Below are 19535 nucleotides of genomic sequence, written 5' to 3' on the forward strand. Positions count from 1 at the left end.
GCACAGATACATTTATTCTGAAGTCTCAACAGTAGTACAATACACACAGTATTTCACTGAACCCTTTTAAAATGTAAACAAGGACATGGCAGTGTTCAGCTAAGAAATGGATAGAGCTTTAGAAAAATGTAAGACAACAACATCTACTTAATTTCCAAAACAACAACCACCTACAGAAGGTTGAATGGGTAAACAAGGCCAGACACATTTACTATTAAAACAAGTACCAACTAATCCTGTTCTGAGAGTTGGTTGCAGGTTAAATCATCACTTTTATTTTCTTAAACTTGCCCCAAATTGCTATATGTGCTTGATTCAGCAGAGTGTTGGATTGACCACTATTGAAGACTCAGAGCACAGATCCAATCTCATTTTTACTACTTTTTATGGGATGGGTGTGTCACTGTCCTTAATGGTCCTTGAAATGAGTGGATTACTAAAGTGTCAACCACATACTATGGGTCTGGAGTCTTTTATTTGATGGAAATAACAAGATGGGGTTGATGAGAGTAGTGCAGTTGATGTTATTTACATGGATTTGAGTAAGGATTTGACAGGGTCCCACTTGGTCAGAAAAATAAAAGCCCACACAATACAGATTGTTTTGCAAATGGAAAGCAGTTTCCAATGATATTCCATGGGGCTCAGTTTTGGGACCCTTACACATTGTGGTACGTGTTCATGATTCAGATTTAAATGTGAGAGGGAGGCTTGATTGGGAAATTTTCAGACTATACAAAAATTAGCTGGATCATTGATAGGGAAGAGGTTGGCATTGACTGCAGAAGGTATAAACGGCTTGGCAATGGCATCAATAGCAAAATGAATTCAATCCAGATAAATGCGAGGTTATGCCCATGGGCAAGGAAAACAAGACAAGGCAATATACAATAGCTGGAAGAATACTGAGAGGTGCAGAATAAGTGAAAGATCTTGAAATAAACATAAAAACATAGATAATAGAAGCAGCAGTAGGCCATTCTGCCCTTTCAACTGGTACCAGCATTCAATACAATCATGGCTGATCATGAAATCTCAGTATCCCACTCCCACCTTCGCACCATACCCTGGATCCCTATAGCCACAAGGGCCATGTCCAGCTCCCTCTTGAATATATCTAATGAACTGGTCCCAACAGCATCCATAGGAGAGAATTCCACAGGTTCACAACTCTGAGTGAAGAAATTCTACCTCACCTCAGTCCTGAATGGCTTACCCACTTATTCTTATATTGTGACCCCCAGGTCTGGACTTCCCCAACATTAAGAACATTCTTCCCATATCTAGCCTGTCCAGTCCCATCAAGATTTTATACGTTTCTATGAGATCCCCCCTCAATCATCTAAATTCCAGTGAATGCATGTCACATGTACCTGAGATGGCAGGGCAGGTAGGTAAGATGATAAAGAAGACAGGGATATAATGCTGGAACTATATAAGACCCTGGTTAGGCCACTGCTGGAGTTTTTTATATAGTTTTGGACACCAGATTTCAGGAAGGGCATAATTGCTCTAGACAGAGTATGGAGGAGATTTACAAGAACGTTGCCAGGGCTCGAACATTACATGTATGAGGAAAATTGGATAAACCAGACTTAATTTAGTCAGATTAGAGGAGGCTATGTAACCAATGTGTGCAAAATGATGAAGGTCATGGACCAAATGAACAGGCAAAACCTGTTTCCCCAAGGAGAGTGGTTAGTTACCTGGGGCATTGATTTAAAATGATTTTTAAAACAATTAAAGGGGGCTTGAGGAAGAGATTTTTCATCCAGAGTATGGTAGATGTCTGGAGTTTTGGCAGAAATCTTTAACTCATTTAAAAGAAACTTGGATCTGTATGTGAAGTAACACAGTTGGTCAAGGTACAGAGTAGGTACAGCTATTAAACGTTGGATTAAAATAGTTGGTGAGTTTATTTAAACAGCACAGACAAGTGGGCTGAATGGCCTCTTTCTGTATTGGAAATTTTCTTTGGTTCTACGGTTCTAGTCATCCAGATGGGTTTTTACAAGTTTTCGTAACAGCTTTATAGATTACTGAGGTTTACTGTGCGCTCTCTATTGCAGATTTATTAACTGAACTGAAATTCCACCAGCTGCCACAAAGACATTCGAATCTGTATGTCCAGGCAATTTGCCTGGGGATCTGGATGGCTAGTTCATCTCTGCTAGTCAATCAGAGAAAATGCAGCCATTTCAAATCATAGCATTTTAATTACCTATTTTACAACTGGCTACTTTTTACTTGATTTTCAGAATATTTTTTCAGATTAGGTTGTTCCTGTTTTCTCCGATTCATTCCTGAAGACTCAGGGCTATAAATCTGAAGAAATCTGCATTCTACGTAAAGGAACTATGACAAGGACAAACCTGACTTTGCTCTCGTCTGATGCCCAAATTACTGTATATACTTTCCAATAGAGGTGAGGTTATGGATGGTGTGAATCCTTCTGAGGACCCTTTCCCTAAACCAAGGAAATGCAGACCTAAACTGCCCAATATAATAAATAACTCGATACTCCATACATTTAATTGAGCAGCTCAGATGGTGTCATTGACTAGGAAAGCAGCATGTCAGTGGTTTATAATCATGCATTGAATGTGAAATAGAGAACTTTATAATCTTCATAGATGATATCTTTTATATGGACAGTAGTTTGGAAAACAAAGAGTTGAGCCAGAAGCCACATTATTCAGCCCAATGACTCGAGAATTGAGTGAGTTATTATTATCGCTTTTTGTCAGTGATGGATGTTCACTGCATGGAGCTGAATTATAAAGAGTTCACTTTCAGAAAAGTAGCTCCTCAGTTCCGGAACCATACCGCTCGATGTATTTTCTTGTCTTCAAAATGATTAATCACATTAAAGATCACTGGGACGAAATTGAGAAGAAAACAAATCAAGGGATTTGGTAAACACTTTAAACTTCAATGTTCTTGCATGCGCAAGAACTTCATAAAATGCAATAAATCCCTCCTTAGTGAAAGATCTGATGTCTCTACAGTACTAGTTGTGATTTGTCCAGTATAGTCAGAAATAACCCAGCCCTCAGCTGCCCTGAATGGATCAAACTCTGACCTCAGTGCCAAAATGGCACCATTAATGAACTCAAAAAGTTACTGTTTGTGACAACAACTTTCTAACCACTGCCAAACAACTGTTCCTCTTCAAGCCCTAAGCAGACAGATTTTCCTGGACATGACTACTCCAGCAACTGCCAGACATGTGGAAATGCTAAGCGCCATCAAAAATCCTGGCACAGAAGGCAGATGTCGTTCCCAGAATGTTGTAATGATCGGTCGACTTGGGACCTCCTGAATAAAAATAAAGAATAAACTTTAGTTTGCCCTGTTGAGCGATACAATCTCCTCCTATGCCATTAAGTGCTTTTATTTTAAGCAATACATGTTTCTTCTTACAGCAACAGTTGTAACTGAGAGCTGGTATGACAAGAGTGGAGATAAAGTTTTTTTGATAAATACCAATGGCACCAAACACCTTGTAAAACACTCAATAAAACAGAATTTGAACTTAAATAGGGCTTTTACATTTACAGCATCTTGCAAGGCACACTATTGCCAAAAGATTAGTTTTTGATTAGATTCCCTACAGTATGGAAACAGGCCCTTCGGCCCAACCAGTCCACACTGACCCTTTGAAGAGTAACCCACCCAGTCCTCTACCCTATATTTACCCCTGACTAATGCACCTATCACTATGAGCAATTTAGCATGGCCAATTCACCTGTCCTGCACATCTTTGGATTGTGGGGGGAAACTGGAGCACCTGGAGGCAACCCATGCAGACACAGGGAAAATGTGCAAACTCCACACAGACAGTTGCCCAAGGCTGGAATTGAACCTGGGACCCTGGTGCTGTGAGGCAGCAGTGCTAACCACTGTGCCACCAGGCCACATGAACTGAATGCAACCATCTATTCTCAGTAAATTTGACAGCAAGGTCCCATAAGTGTAACCCTAGCGCCATCATGCACCAATACTTGCTTCTATCTCATTACTTTCCACTCCATGAACATGATCTTTTTGAATTTGATTTAAGTTTGTAAATTCCTTATTCACATTCCATTGTAATAAATGACAAATAATCTGTTGTTTGGAGCAATAGTTGTGTCGGAAATATTGATCAAGGAGTCTCTTTGTTTGTTGGATGATGCCTTGAGATTTTATCAAGCTGAGTCAGCAGAAGGGAATTAAGTTTAACCTCTCATCTAAAAGACTGATCTTTGTTAATGTAGAATTATCTTAGTGATCTGTCAAAGTTGCAGTGTAAATGGAAACTGAATTCCATAATTGGTCTTGAATCCACAATCTCCGAGAAGGGTAAGAAGGTGGTTAATTAAGTTAAATTGACACAGATTTGATTTTTATTTTAAAATAAAGGGGTAACGCATCCTCACAGTATTAAGTTACTAACTTGTGTATCTAAGTGATCAGCACTAAGCAGCAAATTCAGTGAGGCTTCAGTCCTGGACTGGAGTTGTATAAACTGGAGCCTGAGCCTACAATTTGGTCATTACATTATTGTCATGATTCATTGACTCACAATGAGGGACTTTTAGGAACACTCCACTCCAGGGGAAATAAACCTTGCTGAAGCCTCTGGACTGTTCCTCATTCAAGTTGCAGAGGGTGGGCTGTACTGATTCACTCTAATTCCACATTCAGACTTTCAATGTAATTTCCTTGAAGAAGCAAAAGGAGTCACCTATAGAAGCAATTGTTTATTAGAGCACCTTTCCAATGACATTGCAGGAAGAGTGAGGGTTAATTGAATAATGGTCAAAGTCAAACAGTGTAAATCTTACTTTAATAAGGCTGTGATAGGGCAAAAGTCTAATTAAATAGTGATGAGTGTTGACAAAGAACAGCAGGACCCAATAGTGTTCTAGTTGTCTGATGTGGCATGAACTCCAAACCAACACTAAATGATGAATGAATTGGGCACAGAATTCCCACACAATGATTTACGTCCCATCATTCATTTTACATAAAACTGTAATGGATTGGATCAAATCTCATTCTTCAAACGTCCTGATTTATGATATATGTACTGTTGTAATGGTCAAATAAATCTGGGTCCAGGACAGTATGGTAACTGCTAGCTTTTTAGATCGATACACCATCAATTTCAATTCACCCCTGTGGGAGTAATGATGCAGGCTGTGTTTTCAATAAAACAGGCTGATCTTTATACAAATTATCGACACTGCTGATCACAAAGTATATTAGCTGTTGTGAACATATCCTCCTGTGTCACTTTAGCTTTACGAATGCATTTCATAAGGTTTAACATTTACCACTAGAACAATCTTATAATTAATCATCAAGTTGACTTCGGAATGAGTAACTATAAGATCTTAATCCAGTTTGTTCACTATTTACCTGAACCTCAGGCTCATGGGTCCAGATTGCTGTCTCTGGAATAATTCCTATGGCACACATCACCTACACAAAGAATACACACAAAGTAAGGACAGTGTTGAGCAAATACGTACACAGCTAGATATGTCAGAAGGACCAAAATACAAATTTAGCTATTTCTTATTTCTACACAATTGATGAAAATTCAGCTCAATTTTATACATCACTCTTAATTTTCAATTTCATTGACTTCATTGCTCACATTGTAGCATTATCCAATGTCTAAATGCCCCAGCCTGTAAATAATTCCACATTCTGTGCATCTGTTAGTTTAGCAAAGGCAACAAATGCTGCCTTCTATCACAACACTTGGAAAGGAAGATTTTAAAGTTCCAATATACATTTTGTAACTTCAATGATACAGGGAGCCAAGAGTGTGGTGCTGGAAAAGCGCAGCAGGTCAGGCAGCATCCAAGGAGCAGGAGAATCGATGTTTTGGGCATAAGCCCTTCATCAAGAATGAGGCTTGTGGGTTGGGGCTGAGAGATAAATGGGAGAGGGGTGGGGTTGGGGGCAAGGTAGCTGTGAAAGCAATAGGTGGATGAAGGTGAGAGAGAAGATGATAGGTCAGAGGGGGGGAGTGATGGACAGGTCAGGAGGGCGGTACAGAGTTGAAGGCTTGGAACTGGAAGAATGTGGGTGGAGGGGAAATGAGGAAACTGTTAAAATCCACATCTATCCCATGTGATTGCAGAGGAATATGAGGTGTTCCTCCTCCAGGCATCGGGTGGTAACGGTTTGGTGGTGGAGGAAGCCCAGGACTTGCATGTCTTTGACGGAGTGGGAGGGGGAGTTGAAGTGTTCAGCCACTGGGTGGTGGGGTTGGTGGGTGCGGGTTTCCCAGAGATGTTCTCTGAAACAATCCATAAGAAGGCGTCCTGTCTCCCCGATGTAGAGGAGACCACACGGGCTGCAACGGATGCAGTTATTGACACTGGTAGGGGGACAGGTGAATTTCTGATGGATGTGGAAGGATCCCTCTGGGGCCTTGGACGGAGGTGAGGGGAGTGGTGTGGGCACAGGTTTTGCACTTCCTACGGTGGCAGGAAAGGATGCCAGGATTGGGGTATGGGCTGGTATGGCATGTAGATCTGATGAGGGAGTCGAGGAGGGAATGGTCTTCTTGGAATGTTGATTGTGGGGGAGGGAAGTATATCTCTTGTGGTGGGCTCCATTTAGAGGTGGCGGAAGTGGCAGACATTGGTGCGTTGTATGTGGAGTTTGGTGGGGTGGAAGGTGAGGACCAGCTGAGTTCTATCCTTGTTGCGTTTCGAGGGATTGGGTTCAAGGGCAGTGGTGCGTGAAGTGGAAGAGATGCGCAAGAGGGCATTGTCAAACACGTGGGAAGGAAAGTTGCAATCATGGAAGAAGGAAGCCATCTGGGTCTTTATGAGATGGAACTGGTCATCCTGGGAACCGATGCGGTGGAGGCGGAGGAATTAGGAATAAGTGATGGCGTTTTTACACAGGAGGTGGGATGGAAGGAAGTGTAGTCTAGGTAGTTGTGGAAGTCGGTGGGCTTGTAGTATATGTCTGTGGTATAAGTCTGGAGGACCAGTTCAGCCAGGTGGATGAGGGTGTCGGTGGAAGGGTCCTGGTTGGGACGGCGTAAGAGGAAGAAACGGAGGACTTGGATACCTTCGTCATGGCAGATGTGTACAGGGACTGGGTGTCCATGGTGAAGATGAGGTGTTGGGGCCGGGAAAACAAAAATCTTGGAGGAGGTGAAGGGCGTGGGTGGTGTCCTAAGCATTGGTGTGGAGTTCCTGGACTAAGGGAGACGGGATGGTACCGAGGTAGGAAGAGATGAGTTCAGTGGGACAGGCGCAGGCTGAGACAATGGGTCGGCTGGGGCAGTCAGGTTTGTGAATCTTAGGAAGGATGTAGAATCAGGCAGTGCGAGGTTCACAGAAAATGAGGTTGGAGACTGACTGGATTACCAACTTCAGTGGTACACCCCAGTATCAATTTTATTTTTTAAAAGAACATCAGTAATTATATATACTGGTCAACAAAAGAAAGTGGAAATATCCAGCAGATCAGCGTGAGAGACAGAATTGTTATTTCAGGTTTGCAAAATTTCACACAAAACTGTGGCATTAAATATTTTTTTTTGTTTCTACAATTGCTGCCTGACCAGCTGTGTGTTGTATATGGGTTTAAAAGGGTTAAAACTGAGGAGCAACCTAAGTACCACCACAAAGATAATGTCATATAGACTTGAGGGGAGAACAGCTTAGGAGTGAGTCTGAACATTGAGTTCACCTCAAAATCTCTATAACAATGTGTATCATATCAATACAACTTGTAACTAGTTGCCAATATTCAATAAACTATGTTTGTTAACATCAAGAGATTTCAGTGGTTAGACTACTAAGTAAATTTCCTCCACTGCACTAGGCTGAGTAGGCCTTGTAGTTTCCAACAGGAACCTTCATCATGAGCAGCATGTCAGACTGCTGGCACATTCATATAACATGGAGTATATCCATCACTCTCTCTTATATTTCAGATTTCCAGCATTTGCAATATTTTGTTTTTTATATTGATGATTATGTAGCAGTTCAAAACTAGTGCCCACAAGACAAACATTGTCTCCATACAAAACATTGTAGCAGCACTAATTAATCAGTCTGTCTTCACCAGCCCAATACACTGTGCTTGACTCCAACTTCTCTCACCGCACCCACTGCTTCCATTGAGGCAAGCAGAGTAACTAGGCTCTTCTGTTGGCACTCAGCACAAACAGAGAAATGTATGGAAGTTAAATGTAGTGAACCTCTGGATTGGGCTGGGGGGGGGGGTTAATTTAAAGTCACGATCCTGTGATACCTCTCTGGCAGCCCGTTCCCCAGCCTGTACTGCTCCGTCCATGTAACCGCTCCACTTGGTGGCTGTCTCAGTACCAGCAAAGTACACCCGCCCGAATGGTTCGCGCAGAACTCTGAACAAAAAAAATAAAATCAGCTTGTGTGAGTCAATCCCTTCAAACAGAATGACCTGAACCAAAATCAAATAAAAACAGAAAACACTATAAATACCCAGCAGACCAGGCTGGGTGTGAGGAAGAATGTTAATGATTTCGGAGGATGAACTTACTTCAAAACTGGAAGTCTTTAGAGATACAACATATTTCATGTCAGTTCAGAGGCAGGGAAAGAAAGAGCAAAGGAAAGGTCAAAAGTAAACATCTTTGACCGGGTGGAATGTAGGAGAGATTAAAAGGGAAAATTTATGATGGTATAAAGTTACAGGGAATAGCAATGGGAAACAAAACAAAACAAGTGTTAAGACTGGTGGTTGGAGTGACTGTGTGAGTTTTATTGCTGTATCAGTTTTGCAGGTGATTACGTATGTTTAGGCTTGACCATCTACTGTGAATTAAAATACGCTGCTGACCCAGTTAGCTGGCACCATTGATGGTGAACAGGAGAAAACAGAGGCAATACACAGGTCTCATCATTTCAATGTGAACAACCAGGAGTTCAGCAGCTAAACTCCTGATCAAGATGTTCAGGTCCTAAAGGACATAGCTGCTGGAATGGGTCTGTAGCAGGTGGTGAGGGAACCAACAAGAGGGAAAAACATACTTGACCTCATCCTTACCAAACTGATGGTTGCTGATGCATCTGTCCATGGTAGTATCAGTAAGAGAGACCACTGCACAGTCCTTGTGGAGACGAAGTCATACCTTCACATTGAGAATACATTGTTTTGTGTAGCGCTATCACTGTGCGAAATGGGACAGACTCTGAACAGATCTAGAAACTCAAGACTGGGCATCCATGAAGTGCTGTGGGCCATCAACAGAATTATACTCTAGCACAATCTGCAATTTTATTGTCTGGTATATCCTCCGCTCAACTACTTCTGTCAAACTAAGGGATCAACTCTGGTTCAATGGAGAGTGCAGCAGCTATGCCAGGGCCACCTAACTATGAAACAAAGAAATAAAAACAGAAGTTGCTGGAGAAACTCAGCAGGTCTGACAGCATCTGAAAGTTGAAAGCAGAGTTAATATTTTGAGTCCAGTATCTCGTCATCAGAACTGTTCTGATGAAGAGTCACTGGACTTGAAACATTAATCCATATCTAAAAATGAGATGTCATCCTGGTGAAGCTACCAAACAGGACTACTTGCACGACAAAAAGCATATGCAGCAAGTGAGAAACAGAGCTTAGTGTTCCCAAACCAACAAATCAGAACGATTTGTGCTGCCACTTCAATCATGAATGGTGATGGACAATTAAACAACTCACTGGAGGAAGAGGCTTCCCAAATATCCCCATCCTTAATAATGGAAGAGCCCAGCACATCATTGCAAAGGATAAGGCTGAAGCACTTGAACGATTTTCAGGCAGAGGTAGCGAGTGGATGATCCAGCTCAATCTCCTGCAGTGGTCCCAGCATCACAGATGCCAGTCTTGAGGCCAGTCTATTCACTCCACATGGCATCAAGAAACAGTTGAAAGTACTGGATAATACAAAGGCTATCGGGCCTGATAACATTCCGGCAATAGTATCTGATGAAGTGTCATACAGTCTCGAAACGTTAGCTTCCTCTCTCTTCATGGATGCCTACTGACCTGCTGTGATCTCCAGCACTTTTTGATGTCAGTACAGATTCCAGCATCCATAGTAATTTGCTCCTACAGCACTTAAAGCTTTTTCTCCAGAACTTGCTGCTCCCCTAGCCAAACTCTTCCAGTGCAGCTACAACACTGACATCTACCCAACAATACGGAAAATTGACAAGGTATGTCCTGTGCACAAAAAGTAGGACAAATCTAACCCAACAAATTACTGCCCCATCAGTCAATTCTCGATCATCAGTAAACTGATGGAGGGTGTCATCAACAGTGCTATCAAGCAGCTCCTGCTCAGCAGTAACCTGCTCAGTGACGCCCAGTTTGGGTTCCGCTGGGGCCACTCAGCTCCTGACGTTATTACTGTCTTGGTTCAAGCATGGACAAAAGAGCTGAAGACCACAGGGGAGCTGAGAATGACAGGCCTTGACATTAAGGTTACATTTGACTGAATGTGGCATCAAAGGAGCCTTTGCAGAACTGGAATCAATATATATCAGGAGGCTAGTTGGAGTTATTCCTGGCACATCGGGAGATATTTGTAGCTGGAGGTCTGTCATCTCAGCTCCAGGATATCTCAGCAGGAGTTTCTCAGGGTAGTGTCCTAGGCCCAAACATCTTCAGCTGCTTCTTCAATGACTTTCCCTCCATCATAAAGTCAGAAGTGGGGATGTTCAATGATGATTGTACATTGTTCAGCACCATTCGTGATTCCTCACATATTTAAGTGGTTCATGTTTAAATGCAACAAGATCTGGACAGTATTCAGACAGGAATTCACAAGTGGCAAGTAATATTCACCACATAAATGCCAGGAAATAACCAGTTCCAGTAAGAGACACTGTACACACTACCCCTTGACCTTCAATGGTGTTACCATCACTAAATATCAACATTATGGGGCTTAAAAATGACAACATTAAACCAGTCCATTAGGGATTAATCATTAAGCGTTAATTGGACATGACAATGAACAACTGAAGCAAAGTGGAAAAATCCATAAACACACAGGCTTGGTGTAAAAAACAGCCTGTTTTGGTTGGGAGGTAACTGCAGAAATTTGATTGTCTGTCGGAAGCATTTTGTAATGTAGCTAACGTGGAGCCATCTGGAGATGTGTTCAACTGATTTTCTGCACAATGGAATGTCTGGAAAAGTGTTGTGAGTACTAGGAAATGCTGATACAGCATATAACCAGAGTAGTAGCTGCGACCCTGTCCCACTCGCTGGACTTTCCCCATCGGACCGGGACCTTCCCCATTGCACCAGGTTTGTGAGGCCGGGGTCATGATCTTTCCTATTGGACTGGGGTTCAAGGACTGACACTGTGGGCTTTTTCCTATTGGACTGAGGTTTGTAAGACTAAGGCTGTCCATACTGAACCAGGTTCGTGACTCCGGGGCCTTGGATCTTCACCATCAGACTAGGGTTTGCGAACCTGTGCTGTGGAACCTGAGATTGAGATCCAAGTGCCAGCCATCACCCTGGAGCCCCTGATGGGCAGAAAACAGTAAGACACATTTGTTGAATATGTCTAAAGTAGTTTAAGCTAATAGATTCCCTCATTAGTTTGCATGTATCTAAATTATATTAAGCTAATAAATTTGCTCTCTTTATCAAGATGCATGTGTCTTCTTGTAATTTAATCAGACATAAACAATTTTATAGGTACTTTCAGACTAACAATACATTACCATTGACCAGAAACCAATATAAACCCAGTGGCTACAAAAGCAGGTGAGAGGCTAGGAATACTGCAGTGAGTAACCCACCTCCTGAGTCCCCAAAACCTTTCTACAATCTACAAGGCACAAGTTAAGAATGTGATGGAATACTCTACATGTGTCTGATGGGTGCAGCCCCAACAATTCTCAAGAAGCTTGACACCAGCCAGGACAAAGCAGCCCACTTGACTGGCACGACATCCACAAATATCCACTCCTTCCCACCAGCAACACTCAGCAGCATCTTCACGGTACACTGCAGAAATTCACCAAAATGCTCAGACAGCACATTTCAAATGTGCAACCACTTCCATTTAGAAGGACAAGGGCAACAGATACATGGGAAAATCACCATCTGCAAGTTTCCCTCTAAGCCAGTCACCATCCTGACTTGGAAATATACCGCTGTTCTTCACCGTCGCTGGGTCAAAATCATAAAGTTCCCTCCCTACGGGCATTGTGGATCTACCTAGAGCACATGTACTGCAGCAATTCAAGAAGGCTTCTCAAGGGCAACTAGAAACAGGAAATAAATGCTGACCAGCCCAGCAATGGTCCCATCCAACGGGTGACAAAAGACAAAATTCAGCAAGTAACATCATTTGCTATGTGTAATGATGTTCTTGTACTATCTACAGGTAACACGTATGAGGTACACAGATTCTGTTTACTTGAAGATCTCTAGTGAGTTTATTCAAAACTACACCAGCACAAACTTTACAGAGTCTTTTTCTTATATATCCAGAACTGTTGTTATACACAACTGAATGCTTTTCCCACCACCAAATCACCATGATGTTTTTTCCAACTACTAAATACCAACATGCAATTAATTAGATATTTACATGCAAACCCCCTTGTGAGCAATGTAAACCATCAAAAGCGAGGTGGGGGGAGAGGGGGTAAGGAAGTGGGAAGAGGCTAAATCAAAATGGCATTGGAGATGGGAAATAAAATACTGTATCCCACCTTTCTCTAAAGGCATCAGAGCATTGGTGAATACTGTAATACTGTATGCTCCCTCTCCAATGACACCCAGCCATGAACATGGATGTCATTCCTAGACATAGCCAGTATCTGGAGTGCTACAACGCAGAATGACAGTGGCCTATAGTCACATGATGACATCCAGGTACAGATTCACTGGCTTTTAGGGTTTCCTAAAGGGACATCACTCTTCAAACAAAAGTACAATATTATGTTGCAGGAATCTAGATTGATTATGCATAGGCACGTACTTGCCGAACTGAATGAACATCCCTGGTGGGAAGTATGCAGTGTAGCAGCCACCTGAGTACTGCTCCTCACACCAGTCTTTTTCTTCATAGTGAACAGCCTGGGAACAGGAAAGGTTGTGTTTCAATGATAATTAATAATGCAGTAAAATTTTATCACATGGTTTAATTGTTAAGCATTGCCAATTTTCTGAGGTTTCTGTACATAGAGGGATCAATGGACAGATCCCAAAATTGGGCATATGGTGTGGGAAGAAAAATTAACCTCTGCCTACTGCACAAGTTTCATGTTGGCGAATAATCAGGCTCAAATGTACAAAAACTAAGTCAGAGAGAAAGGACAGCAACTCCAGACGTTTGAGGTCATACATGCATTCTGCTGCAGCAGGTTCAAATGGAGGCTCACCTCACTGGGTTGGCAGAGACACTGAGGCAGATGGCATTACATGAAACCCCTGATACATTGGCAGTCCTGCCAGAAATCCTCATACCACTGTCCTTTAGCACAAACAGGTGGTCAATGCCACAAGGACATTTGAGGATGAGACTATGATGCATCATCTGATTTGACTTCTCAGTTTTCACTGCAGCACAATTAGAAGTCGCCAATATGAACAACAGAACAATACACTCAGAGCTCCTGAAGATCTCAGTTTTTATTGAGATTGAACTTGCTCATGAAATGGGTACATCTTTGGGTAGTTAAAATATATTGCTCATCCCTATTTACCCAGCAACTCTGCATTGTCATCACCACTGACAGACCAATTGATCTGTTCTGTCATGACACTTGTTGAGGGAGAGGAAAGTATTTCTTGCTCTTCTTCAAATAGTGACACGGATGTTTGTAAATTTCAGGATTGGCCAGAGAGAAGCTTACTAACCTAATATGCTGGGTCAACACTTACTGCGCTAGACTCAGTCAAGATGATTGGCTGCACAAATCAGTGTGTTTGGGAGAAAAGAAGGATTAAAGAGACCCTCTCACTTTCAGCATCTCAAAGCCTTTCCTTTCCTAACAGCATATTGCACATCACAAAGTGACATATTCCTTTCTCTCTTCCAGTTCGCAAGAGGCCAAATGACAGATGTACCCTGTAGGGTGACACTATGTCAAACAGAATATGCAATAGGCTCAGGTTTATCAGGCGCGAGCATAATCTAATTATCCACTATCACCAAAGTGGCCAGTATGTTTAAAAGCAATTTAAAAGGAATCAGGAGCAGGAGGCTGCTGCTCAGCTATGTGATACGCCTGAAAGGTGCTGCCAACTGCAATTCTCCACTTTTCCTCTACCATACTTCCTGGCACTTTCCTGACAACCAATAAATCCAATAGACATTTGTTCCAAGTATTCTGTGACAGGTTCTTAAAGCTTGCCCAAATTATTGAAAGTGTAGGCATTAGGTCAGATATATTTTATACTATTACTTCAATCCCACTACAATTGTAAGATTATTGATTTTTTAGGATGTCTTCTATCAAAAGGTACTTACATATAGAGCTTCTTCTGTTTCCAGGACTCGGGCATAAATCTGGCAGATTCGTTGCTTCCTGAAAAGACAAGATTTTATACAAGCTTCTTCAGAAATGTAGCCAATACGAACATAGCTAGCCTCTTGCACGGTAACACAATTAATGCTGCACATTATATTGGTGTCACATGCTGTACCACACAGAAGTAATATGCATTACCTGCAGGTTAAGTTCTATTCCTTTTACACAGACATTGAAAGGGATATAGAACTCTTTGCCACTTTGGTTAGCTGTACTAATTAAGGGAGAATTTAATGTATATATGAAGGAGAATGGAAGATGAATAGGAAAAGCAACAACACTGCACATAGATTCTACGTAATGCAATGTGGACCAATATCATTCACCAGAAAACTGTAAGGGCTAATTTGAATATTGAAAATATTAATTAATTTGCAAGTATAATTTTCAAAGATCTTACAGATTCTTTATGATTTATTTCTTCGAAAAGGTTCTCAGTGCATAAGATTCAGAATTTTCTTTCCTCTGTTGGTCATCACTGTGATGTTTGGAAAAGTATTTGTGTTTCAATGATCCTTCAGCTAGTGCTTCTGGAAGTATCTGCAGCTGAGAGGGACACCCAAGGCAGCAAGGTCAGGGGGTACTGCCAGACAAAGTGCAGTTCAAAAGTTTTGAATGGCTCAGGGTGAAGGATGAGCATGTGTTTCACCAGCTGAGAAGGTGGTCCCAGTTATTGAAATGTCACTGAAATCTGATCACCAACCTGAAAAGATCTTATGGACCATAACAGTGAACCACATTAAATGATGTTATGCACACACTTCCACTCAGTTCTGCCAAGTCTCATTGCAATGCCTCTGAACCTGGGAGTCTCTCGTCAAGAATCTGTACAATGGTGTCAGATTTATGATGGTCATGTGTTGGGACAGAGGTGCCTTCAGGTAGCAGTGGCTGTAACTGAGCAATCCTCTTCACGATACTCTCTGCTCACCCTAAATGGTTAAGGGACTAGGAAAGGTGTCCTAAAAATCAGCTGTCCCACTTTCTCTTGGTTGTTGAAGCACTACCTTCATAGTTGAAGAAAGAAAACTTCACTTCTACAATTTGGAACGTTAGAACATCCATTGGACAACCCCAAGGGGGACTGTCTGGAAAGAACAATCATTTCATGTGAACCATCAAGACTGCAAACTGACATTGCTACCTTCAGTGGGATGGTCTTCATGGGGAGGGGCAGCTGAAGGATCAAGCAGGGCATACACCTTCTAATGCAAAGGCAAGACTGACAGTGACCCTCCTGTTCACACGGTTGGTTTTTTTTCCAATTGGAATAACATCTTGAATATACTCCCCAATTACGAAACACTCATGACATTACATTTCAAGCTGAGCCACGGTCACATGAAGAATTAAAGGAAAAGTTCTATTTTGACTTTGCTTAACTGCCACCTCAAAAGAAGTAAAGAAATATCATCCTTCTTGGGTCATTAGTACTAGCATTAACCATGACTCTGATATACTTGAGAGAGATCATTGGGAAAAATGACTTAGGAAGGATGGATTGCACCTAAATTGGAAGGAGACTAATATACTGGCAGGTAGATTTGCTAGAGTTGCTTGGGAGGATTTAAATTAGTAAGGTGGGGGGGGGGGCAGGGAGATAGTGAGGAAAGAGATCAATCTGAGACTGGTACAGTTGAGAACAGAAGCAAGTCAAACGTCAGGGCAGACAGGGACAAAGCAGAGAACAAGGTAGGACTGATTAATTAAACTGCATTTATTTCAATGCAAGAGGCCTAACAGGGAAGGCAGATGAACTCAGGGCATGGTTAGCAACAAGGGACTGAAATATCATAGCAATTACAGAAACATGGCTCAGGGATGGACAGGACTGGCAGCTTAGTGTTCCAGGATACAATTGTTACAGGAAGGATAGAAAGGGAGGCAAGAGAGGAGGGGGAGTGGCGGTTTTGATCAGGGATAGCATTACAACTGTACTGAGGGAAGATATTCCTGGAAATACATCCTGGGAAGTTATTTGGGTGAAACTGAGAAATAAGAAAGGGATGATCACCTTATTGTGATTGTATTATAGACTCCCTAATAGTCAGAGAAAAATTGAGAAATCAATTTGTAAGATCTCAGTTATCTGTAAGAATAATAGGGTGGTTATGGTAGGGGATTTTACTTTCCAAACATATACTGGGATTGCCACAGTGTTAAGGGTTTAGATAGAGAGGAATTTCTTAAGTGTGTACAAGACTATTTTCTGATTCAGTATGTGGATGCACCTACTAGAGAAGGTGCCAAACTTGACCTACTCCTGGGAAATAAGGCAGGGCAGGTGACTGAGGTGTCAGTGGGAGAGCACTTTGGGGCCAGCGATCATAATTCTATTAGATTTAAAATAGTAATGGAAAAGAATAGACCAGATCTAAAAGATAAAGTTTGAAATTGGAGAAAGGCCAATTTTGATGGTATTAAGCAAGAACTTTCAAAAGCTGATTGGGGGCAGATGTTCACAGGTAAACGGATGGCTGAAAAATGGGAAGCCTTCAGAAATGAGATAACGAGAACCCAGAGAAAGTATATTCCTGTCAGGGTGAAAGGGAAGGCTGGTATGTATAGGGAATGCTGGATGACTAAAGAAATTGAGGGTTTGGTTAAGAAAACAAAGGAAGCATATTTCAGGTATAGACAGGACAGATTGAGTGAATCCTTAGAAGAGTATGAAGGCAGTAGCAGTATACTTAAGAGAGAAATCAAGGGGGCAAAAAGGGGACATGAGATAGCTTTGGCAAATAGAGTTAAAGAGAATCCAAAGGGCTTTTACAAATTCTTTAAGGTCAAAAGGGTAACTAGGGAGAGAATAGGGCCCCTCAAAGATCAGCAAGGCAGCCTTTGTGTGGAACCACAGGAGAGGGGGGAGATACTAAACAAGTATTTTGCATCAGTATTTACTGTGGAAAAGGACATGGAAGTTATAGAATGTAAGGAAATACATGGTGACATCTTGAAAAATGTCCATACTACAGAGGAGGAGGTGCTGGATGTCTTGAAAAGCATAAAAGTGGATAAATCCCCAGGACCTGGTCAGGTGTACCCTAGAACTCTGTGGGAAGCTGGACAAGTGATTACTGAGCCTCTTCCCGATATATTTGTATCATCAGTAGTCACAGGTGAGATGCCAAAAGACTGGAGGTTGGCTAATAGAGTTGAAGAAGGATTGTAAGGACAGGCCAGGGAACTATAGACCAATGAGCCTGATGTTGGTGCTGGGCATGTGATTGGAGAGAATCCTGAGGCACAGAATGTACATGCATTTGGAAAGGCAAGGACTGATTAGGGATAGTCAACATGGCTTTCTGTGTGGGAAATCATGTCTCACAAACTTGATTGAGTTTTTGGAAGTAACAAAGAGGAATAATGAGGGCAGAGTAGTAGATGTGATCTATATGGACTTCAGTAAGGCGTTCGACAAGTTTCCCTATGGGAGTCTGGTTAGCAAGATTAGATCTCATGGAATACAGGGAGAACTAGCCATTTGGATACAGAACTGGCTCAAAGGTAGAAGACAGAGGATGGTGGTGGAGGGTAGTTTTTCAGATGGGAAGCCTGTGACCAGTGGAGTGCCACAAGGATCAGTGCTGGATCCACTACTTTTCGTTAATGATTAAATGACTTGGATGTAAGCATGAGGTATAGTTAATAAATTTGCAGATGCTACCAAAATTGGAGGTGTAGTGGACAGCGAATAAGGTTACCTCAGATTACAACAGAATCTTGACCAGATGGGCCAATGGCTGAGAAGTGGCAGATGGAGTTTAGTTTAGATAAATGCAAGGTGCTGCATTTTGGGAAAGCAAATCTTAGCAGGACTTATACACTTAATGGTAAAGTCCTCTGTAGTGTTGCTGAACAAAGAGACCTTGGAGTGCAGGTTCATAGCTCCTTGAAAGTGGAGTCATAGGTAGATAGGATAGTGAAGGCAGCATTCGGTATGCTTTCCTTTATTGGTCAAAGTAATGAGTACAGGAGTTGGGAGGTCATGTTGCGGCTGTACAGGATATTGGTTAGGCCACTGTTGGAATATTGCGTACAATTCTGGTGTCCTTCCTATCTGAAAGATGTTGTGAAACTTGAAAGCATTCAGAAAAGATTTACAAGGATGTTGCCAGCGTTGGAGGATTTGAGCTATAGGGAGAGGTTGAATAGGCTGAGGCTGTTCTCCCTGGATTGTCGGAGGTTGAGGGGTGACCTTTTAAAAGTTTTAAAAAATCATGAGGGGCATGGATAGGATAAACAAAGTCTTTTCCCTGGGGTCAGGGAGTCCAGAACTAGAGGGCATAGGTTTAGGGTGAGAGGGGAAAGATATAAAAGAGACCTAAGGGGCAACGTTTTCTCGCAGAGGGTGGTACGTGTGTGGAATGAGCTGCCAGAGGAAGTGGTGGAGGCTGGTACAATTGCAACATTTAAAAGGCACCTGAATGGGTATAGGAAGGGTTTGGGGGGATATGCGCTGGGTGCTGGCAGGTGGAACTAGATTGGGTTGGGATATCTGGTTGGCATGGACGAGCTTGACCGAAGGGTCTGTTTCCGTGCTGTACATCTCTATGACTCTATGACTCTAAAAACCAATGCAAATTGTGTTCTCTTGCTGACAAAGTGAGGGCAACATGGTCTCATTATAACAAACACTGTCTTCCACCAGAAGGACAAATTCAAAACCACGTGAAGTGGCATGACAATGGATCAGAACCCCAAAGCAGCAGTAGCAGGAAAATCTTCAAACAGAGAGAGAGAGAGACATAACAGGAATATACAAAACAGGATTATAAAAACAACCACAGCCCTGTGTATCAGCCTGGATTGAGTGCTCATGTGCTGTGATGGTCACAGTCAAAGAACTAGGCACCAATTATCCCTGCATTGCAAGCAAAATCCTGTTAAGTAGGCACCTTTTGAAGCGTAAAATCATTTAGTGGGAAGAAGGGATCCACAAGGGAGGGATTCCTTTTTAAACTAGTTGCAACCAGCCAAGGATCT

At 42.1% G+C, this 19535-nt stretch overlaps 1 protein-coding gene across 2 annotated transcripts in view; it reads right to left on the bottom strand.

Annotated features, from left to right (window-relative positions):
* Window positions 1–19535, bottom strand: part of LOC122557182 (amine oxidase [flavin-containing]-like) — an 80157-nt gene continuing 60622 nt past the window's right edge. For both annotated transcript variants that reach the window (XM_087992096.1, XM_043704583.2), the window contains 5 exons: window positions 14489–14546; window positions 12995–13092; window positions 8278–8389; window positions 5407–5469; window positions 1–3318 (listed from right to left, as the gene is read on the bottom strand). In XM_087992096.1, the coding sequence (XP_087848222.1) occupies window positions 3172–3318; window positions 5407–5469; window positions 8278–8389; window positions 12995–13092; window positions 14489–14546 (478 nt within the window). In that variant the 3' untranslated portion in view covers window positions 1–3171. The remainder of the gene's footprint in view (window positions 3319–5406; window positions 5470–8277; window positions 8390–12994; window positions 13093–14488; window positions 14547–19535) is intronic.

This window comes from Chiloscyllium plagiosum, unplaced genomic scaffold, assembly GCF_037043375.1.
Source record: "Chiloscyllium plagiosum isolate Xiang-an unplaced genomic scaffold, Cpla_swu_hap1 HiC_scaffold_11, whole genome shotgun sequence".
Classification (NCBI taxonomy): domain Eukaryota; kingdom Metazoa; phylum Chordata; class Chondrichthyes; order Orectolobiformes; family Hemiscylliidae; genus Chiloscyllium; species Chiloscyllium plagiosum.